Here is a 26,571-nt window from a genome sequence, read left to right on the forward strand (position 1 = left end):
TACTCAATATATATTTTTAACTTTTAATATTTTTTACCAACAAATTTTATTCGACAGAATAATTGTATAAAAATATTAATTCTTAACAATGTCTGTTGCAATATGTATATATTTATTTAATTGTTTCTTTTCTTTGATTTCTATTGATCCTGAATTTTAACGTAACTTACAAGATATTACGAATACGCATAAACGACAATTTTATATACCAACAATAATTATCAACATTTTGAAATCAAATTATTAAAAATTAAACTTTTATGTTTCCGATCAATGTTACATATTATACATATTAGTGATAAATTACATTTTATAAACCTACATTTTATACCGTCATCGTAAATACTACATTTAAACGTTTGGATTTAAAAACATAAATATTTATACATATACATGTAGCAAAGAGAGAATATACAATAGGTGTCACACTACACGAAAGATATTCCTCATACGCCAGTTCGGGTTTCATTCGTGATCATATCAGGTATAACGAACGCGACAGTGCTAGTGCGAGTATATAAATTATTTGATTAATAGTTTAATAGTTTGAAATTGAACGAGAACTTAAGAAAATAAAATGTTTTTTTTATTGAAATATATGATAATAATTTTACTAAATGAAACGTACGCGCAAATTACGCATGATATTGAAACAATATTACTGCCGGCATCGAATCCGACAGGCGCAATAAAGGTACGTGCGTTTTACAGTATAATTCTATTTGTTGCTCGTTATTCGAGAATTATCAAATTTCTTTTTTAATTGTCATTCAAATTACAGATACCAATAACACTGAAAGTTTTCGGACGATTGATTCAACTGAATCTGCGTAGAAGTGATCGAATTGTATCGCCTGCGTTCAAAGAATGGAAATATAATGCGAAAGGCGTGACAGAGAAATTGTTTAAATTAAACGTATCAAGTCATTGCTTTTATTATCATGAAGATCATATCAGCTCTGCGGTTATTAACTTTTGTCATGAACATGGATTGGTCAGTAATATCACATGAAAAACAAACAGTTTTTAAATTTTTATGTGATTACTTGTGACCTTTATTATTTTTCGTTTTATATACAATGACACATAAAGAATAAATATATCTTTTTAAAAGCAGGAAGGATTTGTTTTTGTGGAGAACAACACGTTAGAGATACAGCCTTTGCGGAACGATTTCATGCCTATGTGTTTAATCTACGATTTTAGAGGACAATCTAATCTTTCACTTGGCAAACCTTATGTTATTAAAAAATCAATGGAATATTTTGCTGATTCAAGTCTTTACCACTGGGACATGTTTAAACTAAAGCGACGTCACGTGCGCAATGCGCAACAAAATTTAACTGTGGAACTTGCCGTTTTCTATGACGAAGCAGCATATAATACGTCCATGTCAATTTTGAACAATGATAAGGATAAGTTACACAATATGATATTAGACTATGTAAATCGTATCCAAAATGCTTTCAGTCGTCCGAGTTTGGATGCCTTTTTCAATATTACGTTAATAAGTTTAAAATATCTGAAAGAACAGCAGTTAAATTTGCCAATTTCTGATGGCGACGCTAAAGAATTGCTCAATTCTTTTTGCACATACGTGAATTTTCTTAATCCTTCGGACGATAATGATCCGCGTCACTGGGACATTGGCCTTTACTTAACCGGAATAAATCTTTATGAATATATTCACGTATTGCAACCGTATTACAGAACCGAAAAGAATTATGATATTAAGGGAAGAACCTACCAAGATGGCGCATGCAATCCGCTTTTATCTTGCGCAATAGTAGAATTCCGTGATTCATCTGAAATCACATCATCTCTTGAAGCTATTTATAAGATCGGAAATCTGTAAGTTTTTGTATATTAGTTTTACGTATAGAGAATAAATTACATTTTATAATAAAATTTATTTAATTGTACAATTGCACAATAAAATCAACAAGTAAACAGTCATTATTAAAAAAATTTATTCTTTAATTGTTTACCATGTTAACTATTACTAAATCATAAGATAAATACGAATATTTCAATCAAATAATGCAAAGTAAAACATATATTTAAAATTAATAATTTATCTGATCAACAGTTTAGGATTAACACAAGAGCAAAGTTCTAGCGATTCGCAAAAGTACGTAACATGGTCTAAGAATAGTAACAAAATTGAAAAACTCTGGGAAACAAAAACGTGTCTTAGAGATCAAGCAAAAACAATGATTTCCAAACCGGAAAACATCAATAATGACAATGCGGGACAGAACTTAACCATAGAACTTGCCGTTTTTATCGACGAAGCAGCATATAATAAGTCCATGTCTATTTTGGACAATGATGAGGATAAGTTACACAATATTATATTAGCGTACGTGAATCGCATCCAGGCTGCCTTTAATCGTCCAAGTTTGGATGTTTTTATGAATATTACGTTAATACATTTAATTATGCTGAGAGAACAGCCGTCAAATTTGCCAATTTCTGACGGCAATGCTGGCGAATTGCTCTTTTCGTTCTGCACATACGCGGATTCTCTAAATTTTCCGAACGATAATAATCCGCATCACTGGGATATTGCCCTTTACTTAACCGGAATAAAACTTTATGAAAATGTTATGGTAAAATTTAAAACGCATGACAGAGATGAGAAGAATTTTCAGATTACGGGATATACTTACTTCGATAGCGTATGTAAGCCGCTTCTCTCATGCGCGATAGCAGAATTCCGTGACAAATCTGAAGTCGAATACCCTCTTACTGCTATTAAGATGATCGGAGAGCTGTAAGTTTTTAAGAACTAGTTTTACGTATAAATTGAAAATAAATAACATTATATAATGGAATTTATTTAATTGTAGAATTGTACAATAAAATCAACAAGTAAACAATCATTTTAAAAAAATTTCATTCTTTAATTGTTTGTTATATAAACTATTAATAAACTAAAAGATATTTAAGAATATTTTAATTAAACAATGCAAAGTAAGGCATATACTTAAAATTAATAATTTATCTGTTTTACAGTTTAGGATTAATACCAGAGCAAAGTTCTAGCAATTTGGAAAGGAATATAACATGGCCCGAGTATAATCGTAATGAAATGGAAACACTATGGGAAAGAAAAACATGTCTTAGGGATCAAGCAAAAAGGATGAACTTTAAAAAGGAAAACATTGATAATACGCAAAAGAAATTGATCATAGAACTTGCCGTTTTTTTCGACGAAGCAGCATATCATATGTACATGCCTATTCTGGACAATGATGAGGATAAGTTACGCGATATGATACTAGCATACGTGAACCAAATTCAAGCTTTGTTGCATCATTTAAGTTTTGGTGTTCTTGTTGATATTTCATTGGTAAAGTTGGTAATAATGGATAAACAGCTATCAAATTTGTCTACTTTCGACGGTAACCATACAAAGATGATCAATTCATTCTGCGATTACTTGAATTTTTCGTATCCTAAAGACGGGATTGATTCGCTTCAGTGGGACATTGGCCTTTACCTGACCGGAATAAATCTATATGAGTCAGAAAAGGAACGAAAGCATTATAGTGTAGGAAGTTCTTTCGTCAATTACTCGTGTACCGAGATTTTATCGTGCGCTTTAGTAGAAATCAGTTCTACCGGTTCTAACGCAGTCTCGGGTTTTGCGACGTCTCGTGCTGCTGCTCATGAAATCGGCCATCTGTAAGTTTATGTATACTTTTTTATACAAATTAAGTATATAATATTTATTAGAAGAATTTTCATATTTGTTCAATTGTAAGATAAAACTACTCAGAGTTTTAAAGAGATATAGTTTTTTAAGGTGTAAAACTTCTTAGTAACTACAAAGTATTTAAAAATATTGCAGATAAGGCATATTTTCGAAAGTAATAATTTAATTGTTCAAAAGATTAGGAATGAAACACGATAATGACTTCATCAATTCGACGTGTGCGAAAAGCAGATACATAATGACAGATTTTCAATATTTGCGGAGACAAGTAACATGGTCCGAGTGTAGTCGTAACATTACAAAAAATCTCAGGAAAAGAAAACCGTGTCTTCTCGATCATACAAGACGAGAAGAGACCGAAAATCCATATGCACGGGGCCATTCGCGTTATCACGATTTGCCAGGAAGAGAATGAACCGCCAAAGAGCAATGTGAATTATTTTTACGCGACAAAGATGCAAACGTAGTCACGTTGCATGATATATGTCAAGTCTTACAATGCGAAACGCCTCGCAAAAATGAGTATTTCTTTGCCGGACCTGCGTTGGATGGTATGTCTTTTTTGTAATTAAGGAGTTCAATCTAAAGTTTTGAACTAAATTTTTTTTAGGAACACGTTGTGCACTCGAGAAAGAATGTCGCGGCGGAGAATGCGTGGCCGTTATCGAACCACCATACATTTTTCCGTATTGTGAAGACAATAATTGGAGTGAATGGAAAGAAGACTCCTGTAAAAGCAGTTGCTTGACGCAATCCAAAGGCGTGGTAATCAAACGACGTTTTTGCACACATGGTACTTACAAAACGGCTAGTTGTAATGGGCCATATTACGACGTGGTTCTTTGCAATGACTCAAGACTTTGCACTGGAAAACGCAAAAGAATTACCGAATATGCTACCATAAAATGCACCGAATACAATTTAAAGGTGAAAAAGGGAGGCGGAAAATATTTCAACTATGATCCAGAAAATGGGCCGGGATGGAAGGTCATTCATGATAAGACGAAACCGTGGATAGCCTGTACCGTATATTGCCGACGAATTGTATCTGCTGCAAAAAAGCAATATGAATATGTGGCACGCCTGGAAATGCTCGACTTAGATATCGACCCATACTTTCCAGATGGGACACGGTGTCACTACGAAGATGGCCAGAATTATTACTGCCTCCAGCATTACTGTCTACCGGAAAACTACTCAATCCAAGAATAATTGTCGAGAGCTTCTTGATATGTGTAGAGTAGGATTTAAGAAAAAATAAAATTGCAAATACGCATAAATCAATTTGAAATCATTTACAATTTGTTAAGCATCAATTCTAGAGCCCGTTGAACAAGCGATGTTACTTTTTATTTTACGTAAGAAATCTATTTTTTGTTACAAAAATCAAATTTATAAAAAATACGTAACATTATCAACATAAAAAATAAATTCTATCAATTACATTGTTATGATTGCAGAAGGAAAACAAATTAATAGTTATAAATTGACATATTTATGAAAAAAGAATATAATTTTAAATAAGTGTTCCGAATTAATTTAGCATCTGTATCTATATTCGTCATTAGTACCTGTGTTTTATTCCTCATCAAGTGCGCCGTTACAGCTACGGCTAATGCAACCAAGCGCATTAGAAGTAGCGTTATCGAATTATAAGTTGGTTGTTCTTTCATAAAAACATCGATTACTTAATGTTCAAACCTTATGAATTTTATAACGAACTATTAAAATATATACAGGGTGTCTGGCAATAATCGCCCCACCGGTCATATACAGGTAGAGGAGGTCAAATCGAGTAGAAAAGTCCTTTACCATTTTTTAATTTTCATAATAAGTACTGAGTAATTAACGAAAAAAGATCGGCGAATCCGCGCGAGTAAAGCGCGCGCGGTGAGAAGGACGTCCCACTGCTACGCGATCACTAGGACACAAGGATCTAGCGTTACGCGCCGCTCGTATGTTGCCATTGTCATTTGTAGAGCGCTCCTCCCAACGCTTCATCGCGCGCCTAGTGATCGCATAGCAGTGGGATGTCCTTCTCACCGCGCGCGCTTTACTCGCGCGGATTCGCCGATCTTTTTTCGTTAATTACTCAGTACTTATTATGAAAATTAAAAAATGGTAAAGGACTTTTCTACTCGATTTGACCTCCTCTACCTGTATATGACCGGTGGGGCGATTATTGCCAGACACCCTGTATAATCCCAATCCACTCTGTCCTCGAACTCTCGGATGAAATCCTCAGATAGTTTTTGATATTCTGATATTAATTCCCAATCAACTTCGTCCTCGAATTCTCTGATGAAATCCTCAGATAGTTTTTGGTATACAGATATATAATCAAGATTAATCTTGTTCTTCAAATTTACAACAAAATCTTCTGATAGTTTTTGATATCTAGATATTGATTTCCAGTCAACTTTGTCACAAAATTCTCTAATGAAATTCTCCGATAGTTTTTGATGTCTAGATGTACGTTCCCAATCGACTCTGTCGTTAAATTCTCTAATAAAATTCTCCGATAGTTTTTGATGCATAGATACGAGGTTCCAATCGACTCTGTTCTCGAACTCTCTGATGAAATCCTCCGATAATTCTTGGTATTCTGATATACATTTCCAATCTACAGTATCATTAAATTCTCTGATAAAATTTTCTGATAAATTTTGGTATTTAGATGTTAGTTCCCAATCGACTCTGTCGTTAAATTCTCTGATAAAATCTTCCGATAATTTTTGGCGTTTAGATATAAACGTCCAATATACTTTATGATTAAATATATTTTCGAATTCTCTGATAAAATTTTCTGATAATGTCTGATGTTTTACTATATATGTCCAATTTACTTTATTATTAAATTTTCTAATCATATTTTCTGTAAGATTTTGATATATAGATATAAGATCCCAATCTAACTGATCTTGAAATCCTTTGATAAATTGTTCTTGTAGTTTTATATATTTAGATATATATTTCCAGTCTATTATTGTAGATATAATGTATTTTTCTATATATTTTCTTAAGTAAGGTATATTGTAAAATTCAACTATTTCTTGCATTTTTAGTTTTTCGCACATTACAATAATATGTCAAGTTTACTATCAAAAAAGTTGATTATTAAATTTAATAATTTAATATTAAAGATTATGTTGTTTTATTTTAATATCATTAACATATATTTAAAAGAATTCTCAATATACAATGGAAAATTATAACTCGATATCACTCGATGTATGTATGTTGTCTGAATTTATGATTTTATCTATTTGTTTAATAAACTCGTCGTTTGTGTTTAGAGATCTAAATTTGAAATAAAATACTAACAATCCCAAAGTAAAACATATTAAAACTAAAACAAATAATATAATAGTCATTTAAATGGATAACGTTTATTATTATTTGTCAGGAAGTTTTATAAATTATAATCATATATTTTTAAACCAAGTTACAAATACTTTATCAGATAATTATTTGAAAATAACATCTATAGACGAGAATGTAGATATATTTAAGAATTTAATTTTTGAAAGTGTTATATATCCTAAAAGATTATATATATATAATTGTTTTGATGAAATATTTTATGAAATAAAGTTTAAGTTGGATATATGTAATTATATAATGATACAAAACAACTTACTTTTAAGTTTAAACAATGGTAAGAATATAATTAAGATTATATTAAAATTGAATAATGGAATTGTACAAATACTTGATGAAAAACTTAGTGATATTCCATATCTACTAGATATGGAAAATACTATATTACTATTGTACAATTCTACAAATATTAAAGAGTTGAAACATTTAGACGATATAGATTATGTAGTTAAAGATGATATATTTAAAGAAGATAATATCGTCATTAAAAAATTACTTAAATTCAAGAGTGAAAAATATTCAGGTATTATGTATGTAACTGATTTTAAAAATAAGTACTTGTTTGAAGTTTCTAAAAACGAGATAAAGGATGTATCGTTTGGAAATGTTTACATATTTAATAGCGACATAATTGATTGTTTTAATTTAAATGATACAAGTTTATTAATAATGTTATATAGAAGAAGCAAGAAAGGCTTAAAGTATTATATATTTACAAAACAAGACGGGAGTTACATAAAATTTAAGACTATAAATGATGTTATTTCCTATTTGGATGATTATTACACTATAATAAGGGAGTCTGTATATGTAAAATAGTAAAGTTTTTGAAATTTTATAGATTTATGTATAAAAATGAACTTAATTAAGAGAAATAAGTCTGTTGAAGAATATTGTAAGATAAAATTATTTAATTCTTTAAGAAAAATATCTAATGATTTAGATATAACTAATGATAACCTAACTTCTTTTATAGATAAGTTAAATATAACTAATAATATAACAACAGAAGAATTAGTTGATTATGTATCTGGTTATTTATACGAAAAAGTACTTAATAATTACGATTATGCAGTTTTAGCATCTAGAGTTGTTTTGTTTAATATTAATAAATCTGGTTTTAAAACATTTGATGAATATGTTAACTTTTTTGTTGATATATTTAATAATGATTTTATTGATACATATAATAGATATAAGGACGATATTAACGAAATAGTTTTGCATGATAAATATGTTTCTAATTATATAGGACTTAAAACATTGACATCTTATTTGTTGAAGTACAACAATAAGATAGAAAATCCTTGTTATATATGGATGAGAGTATCTATTTCTATAAATAGTAAGTATGACTCAGATATTGAAAGTATAAAGAAGACGTATAAGTCACTATTGAATGGATTTTATATACACGGATCTCCTACATTATTTAATTCTGGACTTAAAAACCAACAGTTATCTAGTTGTTATTTATTACAGATGGATGATAGTATAGATAGTATTTATGATTCTTTGAAGGACATTGCAAAGATATCTCAAGGAGCCGGTGGTGTAGGACTTGGTATAACCGGTATAAGAAACGAAGGTTCTAAGATAAGAAAGGTTGATATATCTAATGGTATAGTAGGAGTTTTAAAAAATATTAATTCAACGGTCAATTATGTAAACCAATCTGGTAAAAGACCAGGATCTGCTGCTGTATATTTAGAACCATGGCATTCTGATATATTAAAATTTGTAGGCGCTAAAAGATTTTTACAAAACGAGGAATTTTCAGCAAAAGATTTATTTTATGGATTATGGATTCCTGATATATTTATGAGAAGAGTTAAATCAGGAGGTAAGTGGTCGCTGTTTGATCCTAGCGTATGTAAGAACTTACACAATACACACGGAAAAGAGTTCGAGGAACTGTATGAATATTATGAAAACAAAGGTATGTATACAGATCAGATAGATCCTAGAGATTTGTGGGATAAAATTATAGATACTCAGATAGAAACTGGAGGTCCTTATATTTTATTTAAAGATACGTGTAACATACAATCTAATCAAAATAATCTTGGTACAATTAGATGTAGTAATCTTTGTGCTGAAATAATACAATATTCATCATCCAAAAGTATATCAGTTTGTAATTTAGCATCTATAAATTTGGTAAAGATGTTAAGAAATAATAAATTTGATTTTAACTTACTTAAAGAAACTGTTGAGTTGATAGTAGAAAATCTTAATAAGATTATAGATGTAAATCATTATCCGTCCGATAGTGCATCATTATCAAATCTAGAAAATAGACCTATAGGTATAGGAGTTCAAGATTTAGCTGACTTATTTCATGAAATGAAATATTCATACGAAGACGAAGAGGCTAAATTGTTAAACAAGAATATATTCGAATCTATATATTATTATGCATTAAATAAAAGTTGTAATTTGGCTAGAAAATATAATAAAACATATAAAAATTATAGTACATCTCTTGTTTCAAAAGGATTACTTCATTTCGATTTCTATGATCTAAACGATTATAAGTTTATTAATGATTTCGATTCTCTTAGATTAAAGATTAGAAAATTTGGACTATATAATAGTTTGTTAATTGCTCAAATGCCAACAGCAACAACATCTCAGATATTAGGGAATTACGATTGTGTTGAACCTTGGATATGTAATATATACTATAAAAAAGTGCTAAATGGGAATTTTAAAATTGTTAATAGAAGAATGTATGATGATATTAAAAAAATTGGATTGTGGGATGATAACATGAAGAATAAAATATTAAATAATAACGGATCTATAAGAAATATTTTATCAATACCTGAAAATATAAGAAGAATATATAAGACAATATATGAATTGTTGCGACATTAAATATTAGTTGCGATAAAAACACGCGTGGGCCCACGAAAAAGGTTTCGCCGACTTCAGTCGGCATGCGACAAAGGCTTCGCCGACCTAAGACAACAAACAACCAACATGTCCGGCGTTAGCCGATAACCGCGTCACATAAGATTATGACCATTTAGATTGGTTACTTAAAATGTATTTCTTCTGATTGGTTCCCTTCTACCACCGCAAGATGCTATATAAGCAGCGAGATTAATTCACGAAGTTTAGATCTGTATAATATCGCGACTTTATAACAAGCCGAGATACATACGAGGCCGAATCCTCTGAAACCTACAGTATTATTTGTACGAAATATAACATAATCACAAATAAACATAGATACGAAACTAATACATTGAGTGAACTTCTTTGTATAAAAATCACGATACGACATGGTGCCTCCTGTGAGGTAGAGAGACTGACAAGCAGCAGTTTCTTCGAACACTGACGACCAACAGTTTCCTCGACCATTGGACGATCGGGAGACTGACAAGCAGCAGTTTCCTCGACCACTGGACGATCGGGAGATTGACGAACAACAGTTTCCTCAACCATTGGACGATCGGGAGACTGACAAGCAGCAGTTTCCTCGACCACTGGACGATCGGGAGATTGACGAACAACAGTTTCCTCGACCATTGGACGATCGGGAGATTGACAAGCAGCAGTTTCCTCGACCACTGGACGATCGGGAGATTGACGAACAACAGTTTCCTCGACCATTGGACGATCGGGAGACTGACAAGCAGCAGTTTCCTCGACCACTGGACGATCGGGAGATTGACGAACAACAGTTTCCTCGACCATTGGACGATCGGGAGACTGACAAGCAGCAGTTTCCTCGACCACTGGACGATCGGGAGATTGACGAACAACAGTTTCCTCGACCATTGGACGATCGGGAGACTGACGAGCAGCAGTTTCCTCGACCACTGGACGATCGGGAGATTAACGAACAACAGTTTCCTCGACCATTGGACGATCGGGAGACTGACAAGCAGCAGTTTCCTCGACCACTGGACGATCGGGAGATTGACGAACAACAGTTCCTCGACCATTGGACGATCGGGAAGCTGACGAGCAGCAGTTTCCTCGACCACTGGACGAACGACAACAGAAAGCGAAGCTGAAGGACAGACTATACGACGAAATATAAAGGCTAACGGCAAGTACATTCAACGTATTTATTTGGTTGTCGATCAAGCGATTTCTTTCATCCCTTATCATTTAAAAAAAAGGGGCATACAATGGCCGATAAAGCAAAACTTTTGATACAGAAACGAACATCTTTAAAGGCACAAATAACTAATTTATCGAAGTTATTACAAAAGGGTCGATATGATAAATCCGCGCTAAAATTACGCATGATACGTGTTACTGAACTTTATCACGCTTACGAAGAATACAATGACGAACTTATATTACTAGATCCGAGTGATAGCCATACTGATGAATTCGCGCACATACAAGCAACACGTCGCGTCGCTGGCTGCGTTAGGAATTAACGTCGGATCTGAAATACTCGTAAACTTATTAGAGAGTAAATTACCAAGGAACACCGCAGAAAAATGGGAAGAGTCGCTTAGCCGAGACGAATTTCCAAAAGTCGACGAGTTGTACGAATATCTATATAAAACCGCAGTTCGAGTTTCGAAACGTAGTCGAACAGAAACTTTCAAACGGGAAGATAACAAGGAATCGCCTTTGGCAAAAAGGAGGCGAACGTCTAATAAAACATTTATAGTTAACGCGGCTAACAATTGCGTAGTTTGCAAGGTTAATCAACATCAGTTATTTAAGTACGATAAATTCAAAAAAATGAGTGTACCCGAACGCATCGAGGTCATAAAAAACGCGAAGCTCTGTTTCAATTGTATGCGTTCCCATAGAGGCGTTCCCTGTGTTTACACTACTTGTACCATATGTCAAAGACGGCATAACACTCTCTTACATCTTGATAGACATCCAGTCACAACAACAAAAACCGACGCTACTGAAAAGAAAACTGAAAAATCCAGATGACTAGCAGAGTTATCGAGCGATAATACAATCTGTCTCGCTACGATCTCACCCGCGTTTATACCTCAATTAATGACGACCGCCACGGTATTTGTACGGAATCGCGAATGCCATTTAGTAAAATGTCGAGCATTATTAGACACATGCGCTACAGCTAACTTTATTTCTGAACGATTAGTGAGAGAATTAGGACTTTGTGTTACTTCATGCGCCTTACCGATCGGCACAATTAATTCTATGAATACAATATCAAAAGGTGTTGTTCAAATTACCATTTAATCATTGCACAATGAATTCAGTAAAAATTTAACAGCTCTATCGATTCCAACAATATCAGATTTCGTTCCGTCCGAAATATTCCCGCGAGATTCCGTCAAAATACCATCTAATATCAAATTAGCCGATCCAGAGTTCCACGTACCGCGTTCGGTCGATCTATTGATCGGTGCTGGAGCAACATTATCATTATTTTCAATAGATCAAATATATCAGCGTATACTTTGGCGTCAAGGAGATCAAATTAAAACCTTTCAGCTTAAAATTCTCACTTTCGGCGTATCATCATCCCCGTATCTCGCCATACGTACAATTCATAAATTAGCAGACGACGAATGCAAAAAATATCCCATTGCCTCTAAAGTTCTCAAAACGCATTTATATGTAGACGATTTGTTAACGGGTACAAACACAATTAGTGAAGCTCGTAGATTAAGGAACGAAATAATAGCAATACTTTCACGAGGCGGATTCAACATTCGACAATGGGCCTCAAATGAAAGACAGATTATTAACGATTTAGAATCTAAAAATGTAAATGCAAATATCGCACTTGACAAAGACAATCCATTGAAAACACTAGGCGTTACATGGCGCGCGCGTAACGATGTATTATCTTATTCAGTCCATCCGATTAATCATACCGAAAGAATCACGAAGCGGATCGTTCTTTCCGAAATTGCGAAGATTTTCGATCCTTTGGGTATCTTAGGGCCGGTCATATTATATGCTAAAAAATTAATGCAAGAATTATGGCAATGCAAACTCGATTGGGATGAATCAATTCCCGCGAACATACATACTAAATGGAACGAATTCACAACACAATTAAATTTGATTAATGAATTATCTGTCAACCGTTCAATATTAATTTCTAAACACATCGATGTACAAATTCATGGCTTTTGTGACGCGAGCAACGTAGGTTACGGCGCATGCATCTACATTCGTTCAAGCGACTTACATAACAATATACTTTGTAGCCTTTTATGCGCTAAATCTCGAGTTGCACCATTGAAAAACATGACGACACCTCGTCTCGAATTATGCGGCGCGCTTCTATTAGCTAAACTATATCATGAAACACGAGAGGCTATAAATCTCTCATTTAGCAAAGTAATATTATGGAGCGATTCGAATATTGTTTTGCACTGGATAAAAACTTCACCTCATCTTTTAAAGCCATACGTGTCACATCGCGTTGCTCAAATCCAAAATCTCACCGATTCTCAAATTTGGCGATACGTTAGATCCAGGGATAACCCAGCCGACGCGCTTTCAAGGGGACAATTGCCAAGCGCTTTTTTAAACAATCGATCATGGCTTTCGGGACCATCATGGTTAACAAAAAAAGAATGCGAATGGACCACCGATATTATCGAGTTGAACGAAATACCAGAACTTAGGAAAAATACATGTTTAATAACAGAACCTAACGCATATCTTATTTTACGAAAATACTCATCATATTCAAAGTTATTGCGAATTATAGCATTATGCATGCGTTTTCGACTAGATAATACTTATCGAGGGCAATTATGTATAAAAGAAATAGACGAAACCGAAAAAAGAATAATGAAAATCATTCAAGCTTCTTGTTTTGCGCAAGAATTGAAAGAGCTCACGGACAAACAAACGATAAAAAAGAATAACATTGCCGCACTAAATCCATTTATTGATAACGACGGTTTAATTCGAGTAGGCGGACGTCTCAAAAATTCAGACTTAACTTTCTCACAAAAACATCCTATTCTACTTCCCAGTCGTCATTTTTTGACGGATCTTATTATTAGAGAAATACATGAAAAATATTATCACGCAGGTATTCAAACAACTTTATATACAATGAGGCAGAAATTTTGGTTAATTGACGGACGAAATCAAGTGCGCAAGATTATACGATCTTGCATACGTTGCTTTCGATTTAAGGCCGACACGGTCAATTATAAAATGGCCGATTTACCTAACGCCCGAGTGCGTAATACATTTCCCTTTGCTAACACAGGAATAGACTTTTGCGGGCCGTTTTTTATTAAAGAGAAAAAACATCGAAACCGAAATCGAATTAAAATATACGTGTGCGTGTTCATATGTATGGCTATAAAGGCGGTGCATTTAGAAGTAGTCAGCGATCTGACTAGCGACGGATTCCTCGCAGCCTTGAAACGCTTCATTTCAAGGCGAGGTATCCCGACACACATTTATTCCGATAACGGAACGAACTTTATAGGAGCAAATAATCATTTGAAGGAGCTATATGCTCTTTTCAATTCCGATGAACACAAAAATCGAATCAGTTCATTTTCACTCGAACACCGCATTACTTGGCATTTCATCCCTCCGATTGCGCCTCATCACGGCGGTCTGTGGGAATCCACAGTAAAACTATTTAAACATCATTTTAAACGCGTCATTGGAGAATTACTATTTACATTTAAAGAATTAAACACGTTTACCATAGAAGTTGAAGGAATATTAAATTCCAGACCGATATCATCTATTTCATCCGACCCTAACGATCCTTTAGTATTAACACCCGCACACTGCTTGATCGGCAGACCAATGAATAACATGCCTGAGTCGGATTTCACGTCTGTCCCAGCCAATCGTCTTTCTACATGGGAACATATAACTAAAGTACGACAAGATTTCTGGTCTCGATGGAGCCTGGAATATCTCAACGAGCTGCAAATTCGTCGCAAATGGATAAAAGACGGAGACAAAATCGACATCGGTATGATCGTGCTTGTCAAGGAGAAGGGCCTTCCGTGCATGCAATGGGCTTTGGGCACGGTCACAGAAATCCATCCCGGTACAGACGGCGTCGTGCGCACTGTTACTATCAAGACGTTAACGGAAGAGTTAAAGCGATCAGTGAAGTGCATATGTCCACTTCCAATCGAAAAATAATATTGTAAACATTATTGTCAATGTAAACGAGTAAAACACGCATGTAATTGATCGGTACCCTCTCAAGGGGGGAGCATGTTGCGACATTAAATATTAGTTGCGATAAAAACACGCGTGGGCCCACGAAAAAGGTTTCGCCGACTTCAGTCGGCATGCGACAAAGGCTTTGCCGACCTAAGGCAACAAACAACCAACATGTCCGGCGTTAGCCGATAACCGCGTCACATAAGATTATGACCATTTAGATTGGTTACTTAAAATGTATTTCTTCTGATTGGTTCCCTTCTACCACCGCAAGATGCTATATAAGCAGCGAGATTAATTCACGAAGTTTAGATCTGTATAATATCGCGACTTTATAACAAGCCGAGATACATACGAGGCCGAATCCTCTGAAACCTACAGTATTATTTGTACGAAATATAACATAATCACAAATAAACATAGATACGAAACTAATACATTGAGTGAACTTCTTTGTATAAAAATCACAATACGACATGAATTGGACAGTGATGTATTAATTGATTATTATATAGACAGGGCTCCGTTTATAGATCAAAGCCAATCTATGAATATTTATATAAATAGTAATGAGGAAGATATATATAACAAAATAAATAGGTTGATATTCAAAGCATGGAAATGTAAGTTAAAGACAGGATTATATTACTTAAGAATAGAGACAAAATATATCAAACCTAAGGAATTATGTGAATCTTGTTCATCTTAAATATAATTTTTTATTTTGTTTATTATATATTTAATATTTGATTATAATTTGAAATTTTATTGCTGTATGTAAAATGGATAAGGCAAATTGTAGACATCTTCTGTTTTACAAGACTTCAGATAATGCCTATGCTCCAGTTAAGGCATCGATGTGTTCTGCTGGATATGACTTAAGAGCGTCCTCAGATCATATTATCTATCCAATTCCAAATAAAAATGATCCTATACCGACTAATTTGAAAGTTATAATACCAAACGGATGTTATGGAAGAATTGCTTCCAGATCTGGACTGGCTTTAAAATTGTTAGATGTAGGAGGAGGCGTTGTAGACAGTGATTATAGAGGAGAGATATTTGTAATAATGTATAACTATGGAGATGCTCCGTTTGTAATAAATAAAGAAGATAAAATTGCTCAAATTATATGTGAGAAGATAGAAAATGTTGAATTATTAGAGATTACAAAAAATGAATTAGATATCAATAATACAGAAAGAGGATCAAAAGGATTTGGATCTAGTGGAATAAAATAGTAAGTTACATTCCTTTTATAAAATTTTTAATTTTAATTTTAGTATTTTTATCTTTAGAACTTAAATGTTTCGATTTTAACGATAGAATTTTTTTTTCTGGATGGTATGCGAATCCGTACATATTATGTTTATAGCTTTTAATTTCGTTTAAGAATGTCATGTTATTGTATCTTTTATATTTTATATATATGTTTTTATCATTAAATTTATATAAATTTTTATGTAATGATGACTTTCTTATACACCATTTATGATTGTGATATTCGTTATCTAACATCGTTCTGTATATATAACATCTTGAAAAAGTAACGTTTGTAAAATATTTTACGACATGTTCCATTCCGAGGCATATACATATTTTTGGTTTATTTGTTTCCATTACTAAATTTGTATATTCCCAATACTTGGATTTGTAATCAGAAAAGTTTGACTTTCCTCCTGGTAGTATATATCCTGTTATGTTGTATATATCGTCATACGATCTGAATGTGTTTTTATCGAAGCTATTATTAAGAGTTATGATTTTATCTATTTCGTTGAAGTAATTATATATATGACTTAAATCAGTATGTTCTGATTCTTTGAATACAATAAGTTCTGATTTACAAGAAAAAATTATAACTAATAAAATTAATAATTTCATTTATTATATTATAATTATAAATAGTTTTAAGATTGGAATAAATTAATATTATTAACGTTTATACAAATATTTAAAGATTAACGACTAGAAAAATGTACAATATTAATTATTTTAGAACACACATGCTCCTCCTGGTCTTCTGTGATCAAATGTTGCAGAAATTTTACCATTATCAATACTTATTCCTGTAACTGCACTATAATCTCCCCTCATATATGGTATTGATTCGTGGTAGTTATATCTTCTGTATAATTCACGATTATTTTTACTAAATTCTCTTTCGGAGAATAATAAATTTGGCTCGAGTTGATGATGAAATCTCGGAGCTTTGATAGCATCAACTATATTCATATATCTTTGTTTATAATATTATTTAACACTTGAACTATTGATGATATTATTTTAGGACCTCCAGCTGCTCCTAATACGTATTTGGCATTATATTTATTAGTCTTTTTGTCTAACTCACTTAAAATACTAGTTGCAATAGACGAGATAGGATATTTTCCTGGCTCTGGAAAATTATATTTAGCAGGAGGGAGATGACCGGCGTCTATCCTATTTGGAAGTGAAAAATCGCTCATTTGGTTGTTAAATATTATACCAGATTTTGAAATGATCCACGATCCAAATCTTAAATTTATTGTACTCGTTAGGGAAATAATAGCATCATTTGTTTTAATTACAATATTTGCTGTTCCAGAGTCTGGTAATAATGAAAATCTCTGATAGTAATGTTTATCGTCGTTAGATGTTTTATTATTCAATAATATTTTATTTAACGTTATTTCTTGGAATTTTTTATTTTTCATCAATCCGATTAATCCATTCATATTATTGAATCTCGGATCTCCGAAATTTGTCCTAATTGAAAATGAATACTTCAATGCTTCTATTATTACATAGTTCAATCTTTGTTTATCGGAGTTATTATTCTTTTCCATATATGATTCTAGAATACCTAAAACAAAAATAACAGATATACTTCCCCCTGAAAGATTTGTTGTTTCTAACTTGTATCTTTTTCCGTTGAAAGTATAATACTGAACCAAGGGTTTTGTAATTAATGGTTTGACTTTAAGAAAGTCGTTGTTTGTTAATATTCCGTTTTGCAAATTAACTTCATTTAATAGCATCGTTGTGTATGTTTTATTTCTGTAAAATAGTTCTTCTCCATACTTTGAAATATCTTTTAGAGTTTTTGATAAATCTTTTCTTATCCATATATCGTTATTTTGGTATACCATTCCAGTTTTATTATTTATAAAAACATCTCTATATTTTTCTTCAATATATATATATATATATATACACATGTGTGTGTGTGTGTATTGATATTTCTCTAGTATATCTCCTATTACACATTCAAATCCGTTATCTGCAAGTTTTGCTATTGGATTCACTATATTTTCCCACTTTAACTTTCCATAATTATTATGCAAATGGTAATATCCCTTTAAGGCGGAAGGAACTCTAACTACTTTACCAAATATTTTATTAGAAGTTTTAAAATCAAAAGAAGATGTATTTAATTTTATAGGCGCGACTTCTCTGGAATTTATTATAAAAGTTTTATCTGTTTTTAAAAATTTTATTATTCCAAAGAATCCTCCTCCGAGTCCCATATCTTGAGGTTTTCCAACACCTTCACATAACATAGTCGAAATAGCTGCATCAATCGCGTTACCTCCCTTTTCAATTATTTCTTTTGCGTTCTCTGCGCATACTCTAAAGTTACTAACTATTGCATTGTTCCCAATCTTATCATATATAGAACTATCATATTTTTTACAGCTACAAACTAATAATTCTACTAAATATAAAAAGTATAACAGTTTCATTTATTTAAAATAAAAATTTAAAAAATATTGAAAATATAATGACTAGAAAATATTGCTGGAAGATGAAAACAAAATTTGTTAATTATATATACTCGAACCTACTAAATCTTAATTCATAACCTCCTCTTCTCAAATCAAATACTGGTTCTCTCTTATAAATTCCAGTAACAGTATTGTATGAGCTATAATCATAAATTACCACGTTATTATTTTTCATTCCATTGACTCTTTCATAATATTTATCACATAATCTATTAGTAAGATAGCATTTTTCGGCTTGTATTTCTTTATATTTATTCGAAAACAATCTAGGATTATCAATTGCGTCTTTAAATGTCATATTATTTCTAAAGATATTATACATAACGTTTAATACTCCACTTGGAATTCTATATCCACCAGTTCCTCCCATCATTAATATAGATTTTTTGTTCTTTAACATTATTATTACTGATGAATATAATGGGGGCGAAATTCTAGATATTGATTTATTATAATAATCTGGAAAATCTTTGTTGATTATTTAAAATAACACCAGTTGAATTAGATATAAAATTAGATCCAAAATATCTATTTATTGTACTCGTGAAACACAAGCAGTTATATTTATCGTCTTGAATACAAATATTTGTAGTTCCATGTTTTTTTTCTTTTTCTGAAACTTTCCATTTTGGTATTTTTTTACTATATTCGTAGTATCTGTACTTTGGAACAGATTTATAAAATTCTCTCTGGATTTCGATTATATCATATTTACTATTAAATATTTTTTTTACATCTTCTAATAGAACCTTTCCGACTCCTGGATAACTAGTACTGTAAAAGTCTATAGAACTGTTCAATCTTTTGTATGAAGGTTTTGTTATTTTAGCTCTGTATCTTACAAAGTCATTTTTTTCTATTTTATTGTTATAGTTATGTAAATCTTTAATAATATCTTCTGATATTGTATTATAAAAATGATTTATTCCTTTGTTCTTAATTTTAGATAATGTATTACACAATTCTATATTTCTCATTTTACCATTTGTTCCTATTAAATGTTTAAAATTTTGGTAGTGATTTATTATTCTCAATAAATTTCTATCTGCAGGAACTCCGTTTTTACACAGTACTTCTAAATATTCTATTATTTTACGTAAGTTCATCTTTCCCCATCTTCTATGTATAGCTTGATATCCTCTTAATGCACCTGGTACACCAATTTCATAAAAGTTATTTTTTATATCAGAAAGTTTAGTTAATTTTTTTGGAGATACTTCTCTTGCGTCTACCATAAAAACTTCTCTATTCATTTTTACAATACCTGTAAATTCACCGCCTATTCCAGAATCTTGTGGGGAAACTAGTCCCTCGCACAACATTACTCCTATAGATGCATCTATGATATTCCCTCCAAGAAGTATCAGATTTCTACCTACTGATGTGCAATAAATACTGTTTGTGACTATTGAATATTGTGGAAGTCCACATGTTAAACTCAGTAAGTATAGAAAATTGAAAATAAAAAATTTTCTCATTTATAAATGTATAAATTGTGCATTAAAATGTTAGCTATTTTATTTGTTGCAATAAATGTTTATTGTAATAGTACTATAGACGAATTAGATAAAGAAATGAAGCAATATTTGGAAGAAGCTTATAAACAACTAAAACCTTTAAATTATACTTATTAAGTATAATAATATTATCTTAAAGATTTAAATTATACTTATTAAGTATGATAATATTATCTTAGATTTAAATATGTATATTTTAAAGGATCTTTTTTTTTTTATAGTTTATCTCTCCATATTAGATCTGGAACAGACTTAAACTAATATAATGGTTATAAATTGAGTCCCTCTTATACAATAGATTGATTATAAATATATATCCATATAAAATTATAGTAAACTTATCACAAACATATAAAGTTAACAAAATAGAATAAAATGATTACAAATATAAGAAACCATTAAAATTATAATTAACCGATCACAAACACTGAATAAAATTACAGTGACAAAACACCTCAATTGCACAAAATCATAAAAGTAAAAAAGTAATAACAAATGTAAATTTTATGTCTTTTTAGGTAACTTTTTAATTTATTATATATAATTTTCAATTTCAATAGAGAACTCTAATGAATAACTTTGATGATTCTTTATAATTATCCAATTTACGTAATCTTTAAATTCTCTTATAAAATTCTCGGACAATACCTGATATCTTGAGATAAAGTCCCAATTAACTTTATCTGAAAATTCTCTTATTGTATCTTCTGACATACGTTGATATTTTGACGTAATTTCCCAATTTATAAAATCTTTATACTCTAATAGAAAATTTTTTGATAAATTTTGGTATTTTAGTATAACGTTTAAATTTAAATTTAATAAATGTTTCCTTATAAAATTTTCAGATAATATTTGGTTAATTTGTATACATTGCCAACATATAAGATTCGAGAATTTATCTATTATTTCTTCAGATAAACTTTGGAATTTACAAATAAGATGCCAATCAACTTTATCTTTGTATTCTATTATTATATCGTCTGGAATTTTAAAGTCGGTACACAACTGATCTAAAGATTCCTCGTCACATTTTCCAATTAAATATCTTATATGTTCTTGTTTTAAGTTAGAACTAACATGTATAATGTATTGACAGTTAAATTTACTTACGCAATAAGCAAAAACTTCATTATTTAAATCACCATTCAATAGAAAATCAAAATCAATATAGTCTTCAAACTTTTTTATAAAATCAAGTGACAGATCTTGGTTGGAAGAGATAAATTTCCAAATAACTTTGTCTTTGTACGCGCTTATAAATGATTCTGGTAATCTGTAATGAAGAGAAATATACTTCCAACAATTAGAATCAAATTTGTTTAGTATTTTTCTTATAAAAGAAATATCGTTGTTTAAAACTTGACTCTTAACTATATAAATAATCAAATCTTGAGGAATTTTATCAATTATTTCTTCAATAAAACTTTTTGATAGTTTTTGATTTTCTATTATTGATCTTAAATCTAGTTTTATAAAATTTTTTTTTATAAAATGATCTGGTAATGTTTGAGTTGTGGATATAGTTCTATATGGAAAGTTTTCCAAGTCCATAAATTCCATGATATGTTGTATTGGCATTTTATTATTGTTAAAATATACATCCCATTTTATGTAGTTCTTGAATTTTCTTAAGAAATTAATAGGGGAAGGTGGGGTAAGACGGACCCCCTAAGCGAAAATGGCTATATTTTTTATATTAATGACAAAAAATAACTGAAATTTAGTATGAAGAAACTGTAGAATGTTTATTATAAGATCATAATGTTAAAGTTTCAAAACTTGCAAAAGTTTGAATTATTATTAAGATTTTAAAAAACTTAATTTTGGTCCGTTTTACCCCATAGGTGGGGTAAAATGGACCATTCCATGGAGTAAAATGGACCAAGTCGAGATAATATGGACCAAGAAATAATTTAACTGATTAACTCAAAATCAAATCTATATATTATTTATTAAATATTTTTAAATAAGAATAGAAATTAATTTAACATTAATCATTTTATTATACACACAAATCTTTAAAATAGTTATAATCTTTATAATTTTTAACTTTTAAATTAAATATAACATTAAATATAACATTTTAAAATAAAGCATGTAAATAAAATAAATAATTATTATGAAATCTGTTTTTAATTGGACACATTATTTTCGATAAATTTCAAGTTTTTTCTACTTTTAACAGTGCGTTTTTTATTTTTCATAACTTTTTCCAGTTGAAGTTTGTAAGGAGAATCAGTAATTATTGCTGTTTTTCCACGTTTACTTGTTTTTCTTTTGTTCTTATTATTAACATGAGGAATAGGTTGTAATTTCTCAGGAGATATTGTAAAAGAGGAAGTTGATGAGTCTTGAGATGTTGCAGAAGATAAGACAGAACATTGAGAGATAATAGGCTCAGAGGACATGGATGATGAGGGCTCAAGTAAATCTGTAGTGTTAGAAGCAACAAAGTCGGCATCAGTAAAATTTAGTGAATTATATGGTGATATTCCAGTTTTTCTAAAAGAATTTAACGCTGTCTGAATTGTTGCTGCTTTAACAAATGCTTCTGTAAATAATTGTACAATTTGATATGTTGTTATAACAACAAGCTATACATAGAAGATGGGGAAAGATGAACTTACGTAAAATAATAGAATATTTAGAAGTACTGTGTAAAAACGGAGTTCCTGCAGATAGAAATTTATTGAGAATAATAAATCACTACCAAAATTTTAAACATTTAATAGGAACAAATGGTAAAATGAGAAATATAGAATTGTGTAATACATTATCTAAAATTAAGAACAAAGGAATAAATCATTTTTATAATACAATATCAGAAGATATTATTAAAGATTTACATAACTATAACAATAAAATAGAAAAAAATGACTTTGTAAGATACAGAGCTAAAATAACAAAACCTTCATACAAAAGATTGAACAGTTCTATAGACTTTTACAGTACTAGTTATCCAGGAGTCGGAAAGGTTCTATTAGAAGATGTAAAAAAAATATTTAATAGTAAATATGATATAATCGAAATCCAGAGAGAATTTTATAAATCTGTTCCAAAGTACAGATACTACGAATATAGTAAAAAAATACCAAAATGGAAAGTTTCAGAAAAAGAAAAAAAACATGGAACTACAAATATTTGTATTCAAGACGATAAATATAACTGCTTGTGTTTCACGAGTACAATAAATAGATATTTTGGATCTAATTTTATATCTAATTCAACTGGTGTTATTTTAAATAATCAACTAAAAGATTTTCCAGATTATTATAATAAATCAATATCTAGAATTTCGCCCCCATTATATTCATCAGTAATAATAATGTTAAAGAACAAAAAATCTATATTAATGATGGGAGGAACTGGTGGATATAGAATTCCAAGTGGAGTATTAAACGTTATGTATAATATCTTTAGAAATAATATGACATTTAAAGACGCAATTGATAATCCTAGATTGTTTTCGAATAAATATAAAGAAATACAAGCCGAAAAATGCTATCTTACTAATAGATTATGTGATAAATATTATGAAAGAGTCAATGGAATGAAAAATAATAACGTGGTAATTTATGATTATAGCTCATACAATACTGTTACTGGAATTTATAAGAGAGAACCAGTATTTGATTTGAGAAGAGGAGGTTATGGATTAAGATTTAGTAGGTTCGAGTATATATAATTAACAAATTTTGTTTTCATCTTCCAGTAATATTTTCTAGTCATTATATTTTCAATATTTTTTAAATTTTTATTTTAAATAAATGAAACTGTTATACTTTTTATATTTAGTAGAATTATTAGTTTGTAGCTGTAAAAAATATGATAGTTCTATATATGATAAGATTGGGAACAATGCAATAGTTAGTAACTTTAGAGTATGCGCAGAGAACGCAAAAGAAATAATTGAAAAGGGAGGTAACGCGATTGATGCAGCTATTTCGACTATGTTATGTGAAGGTGTTGGAAAACCTCAAGATATGGGACTCGGAGGAGGATTCTTTGGAATAATAAAATTTTTAAAAACAGATAAAACTTTTATAATAAATTTCAGAGAAGTCGCGCCTATAAAATTAAATACATCTTCTTTTGATTTTAAAACTTCTAATAAAATATTTGGTAAAGTAGTTGGAGTTCCTTCCGCCTTAAAGGGATATTACCATTTGCATAATAATTATGGAAAGTTAAAGTGGGAAAATATAGTGAATCCAATAGCAAAACTTGCAGATAACGGATTTGAATGTGTAATAGGAGATATACTAGAGAAATATCAATACACACACACACACATGTGTATATATATATATATATATATTGAAGAAAAATATAGAGATGTTTTTATAAATAATAAAACTGGAATGGTATACCAAAATAACGATATATGGATAAGAAAAGATTTATCAAAAACTCTAAAAGATATTTCAAAGTATGGAGAAGAACTATTTTACAGAAATAAAACATACACAACGATGCTATTAAATGAAGTTAATTTGCAAAACGGAATATTAACAAACAACGACTTTCTTAAAGTCAAACCATTAATTACAAAACCCTTGGTTCAGTATTATACTTTCAACGGAAAAAGATACAAGTTAGAAACAACAAATCTTCCAGGGGGAGGTATATCTGTTATTTTTGTTTTAGGTATTCTAGAATCATATATGGAAAAGAATAATAACTCCGATAAACAAAGATTGAACTATGTAATAATAGAAGCATTGAAGTATTCATTTTCAATTAGGACAAATTTCGGAGATCCGAGATTCAATAATATGAATGGATTAATCGGATTGATGAAAAATAAAAAATTCCAAGAAATAACGTTAAATAAAATATTATTGAATAATAAAACATCTAACGACGATAAACATTACTATCAGAGATTTTCATTATTACCAGACTCTGGAACAGCAAATATTGTAATTAAAACAAATGATGCTATTATTTCCCTAACGAGTACAATAAATTTAAGATTTGGATCGTGGATCATTTCAAAATCTGGTATAATATTTAACAACCAAATGAGCGATTTTTCACTTCCAAATAGGATAGACGCCGGTCATCTCCCTCCTGCTAAATATAATTTTCCAGAGCCAGGAAAATATCCTATCTCGTCTATTGCAACTAGTATTTTAAGTGAGTTAGACAAAAAGACTAATAAATATAATGCCAAATACGTATTAGGAGCAGCTGGAGGTCCTAAAATAATATCATCAATAGTTCAAGTGTTAAATAATATTATAAACAAAGATATATGAATATAGTTGATGCTATCAAAGCTCCGAGATTTCATCATCAACTCGAGCCAAATTTATTATTCTCCGAAAGAGAATTTAGTAAAAATAATCGTGAATTATACAGAAGATATAACTACCACGAATCAATACCATATATGAAGGGAGATTATAGTGCAGTTACAGGAATAAGTATTGATAATGGTAAAATTTCTGCAACATTTGATCACAGAAGACCAGGAGGAGCATGTGTGTTCTAAAATAATTAATATTGTACATTTTTCTAGTCGTTAATCTTTAAATATTTGTATAAACGTTAATAATATTAATTTATTCCAATCTTAAAACTATTTATAATTATAATATAATAAATGAAATTATTAATTTTATTAGTTATAATTTTTTCTTGTAAATCAGAACTTATTGTATTCAAAGAATCAGAACATACTGATTTAAGTCATATATATAATTACTTCAACGAAATAGATAAAATCATAACTCTTAATAATAGCTTCGATAAAAACACATTCAGATCGTATGACGATATATACAACATAACAGGATATATACTACCAGGAGGAAAGTCAAACTTTTCTGATTACAAATCCAAGTATTGGGAATATACAAATTTAGTAATGGAAACAAATAAACCAAAAATATGTATATGCCTCGGAATGGAACATGTCGTAAAATATTTTACAAACGTTACTTTTTCAAGATGTTATATATACAGAACGATGTTAGATAACGAATATCACAATCATAAATGGTGTATAAGAAAGTCATCATTACATAAAAATTTATATAAATTTAATGAT

The 26,571-nt window shown here is 30.6% G+C and overlaps 2 protein-coding genes and 1 long non-coding RNA gene across 4 annotated transcripts in view; all 3 read left to right on the plus strand.

Moving 5' to 3' along the window:
* LOC136999647 (uncharacterized) overlaps positions 1-26,571 on the plus strand; it is a 122,595-nt gene that overhangs the window by 60,225 nt on the left and 35,799 nt on the right. The gene's annotated exons all lie outside the window — the stretch shown is intronic.
* Positions 271-5,259, plus strand: LOC136999728 (uncharacterized). 2 transcript variants are annotated; one of them, XM_067354347.1, is made up of 7 exons: positions 271-694; positions 782-994; positions 1,118-1,851; positions 2,090-2,776; positions 3,019-3,690; positions 3,899-4,272; positions 4,332-5,259. In XM_067354347.1, the coding sequence occupies exons 1-6, from the start codon at positions 578-580 to the stop codon at positions 4,134-4,136; spliced, it is 2,661 nt and encodes an 886-aa protein (XP_067210448.1). In that variant the 5' UTR covers positions 271-577; the 3' UTR covers positions 4,137-4,272; positions 4,332-5,259. The 2 variants fall into 2 exon arrangements, with proteins under 2 accessions (XP_067210448.1, XP_067210449.1); XM_067354348.1 differs by lacking the exon at positions 4,332-5,259 and having other exon boundaries at positions 273-694; positions 3,857-4,054.
* On the plus strand, positions 11,450-18,804 carry LOC105679888 (uncharacterized). The gene is made up of 2 exons (XM_067352829.1): positions 11,450-11,873; positions 12,357-18,804. The coding sequence occupies exons 1-2, from the start codon at positions 11,450-11,452 to the stop codon at positions 15,203-15,205; spliced, it is 3,273 nt and encodes a 1,090-aa protein (XP_067208930.1). The 3' UTR covers positions 15,206-18,804.

The sequence above is a fragment of the Linepithema humile genome, chromosome 4, assembly GCF_040581485.1.
Source record: "Linepithema humile isolate Giens D197 chromosome 4, Lhum_UNIL_v1.0, whole genome shotgun sequence".
Taxonomy (NCBI): Eukaryota; Metazoa; Arthropoda; class Insecta; order Hymenoptera; family Formicidae; genus Linepithema; species Linepithema humile.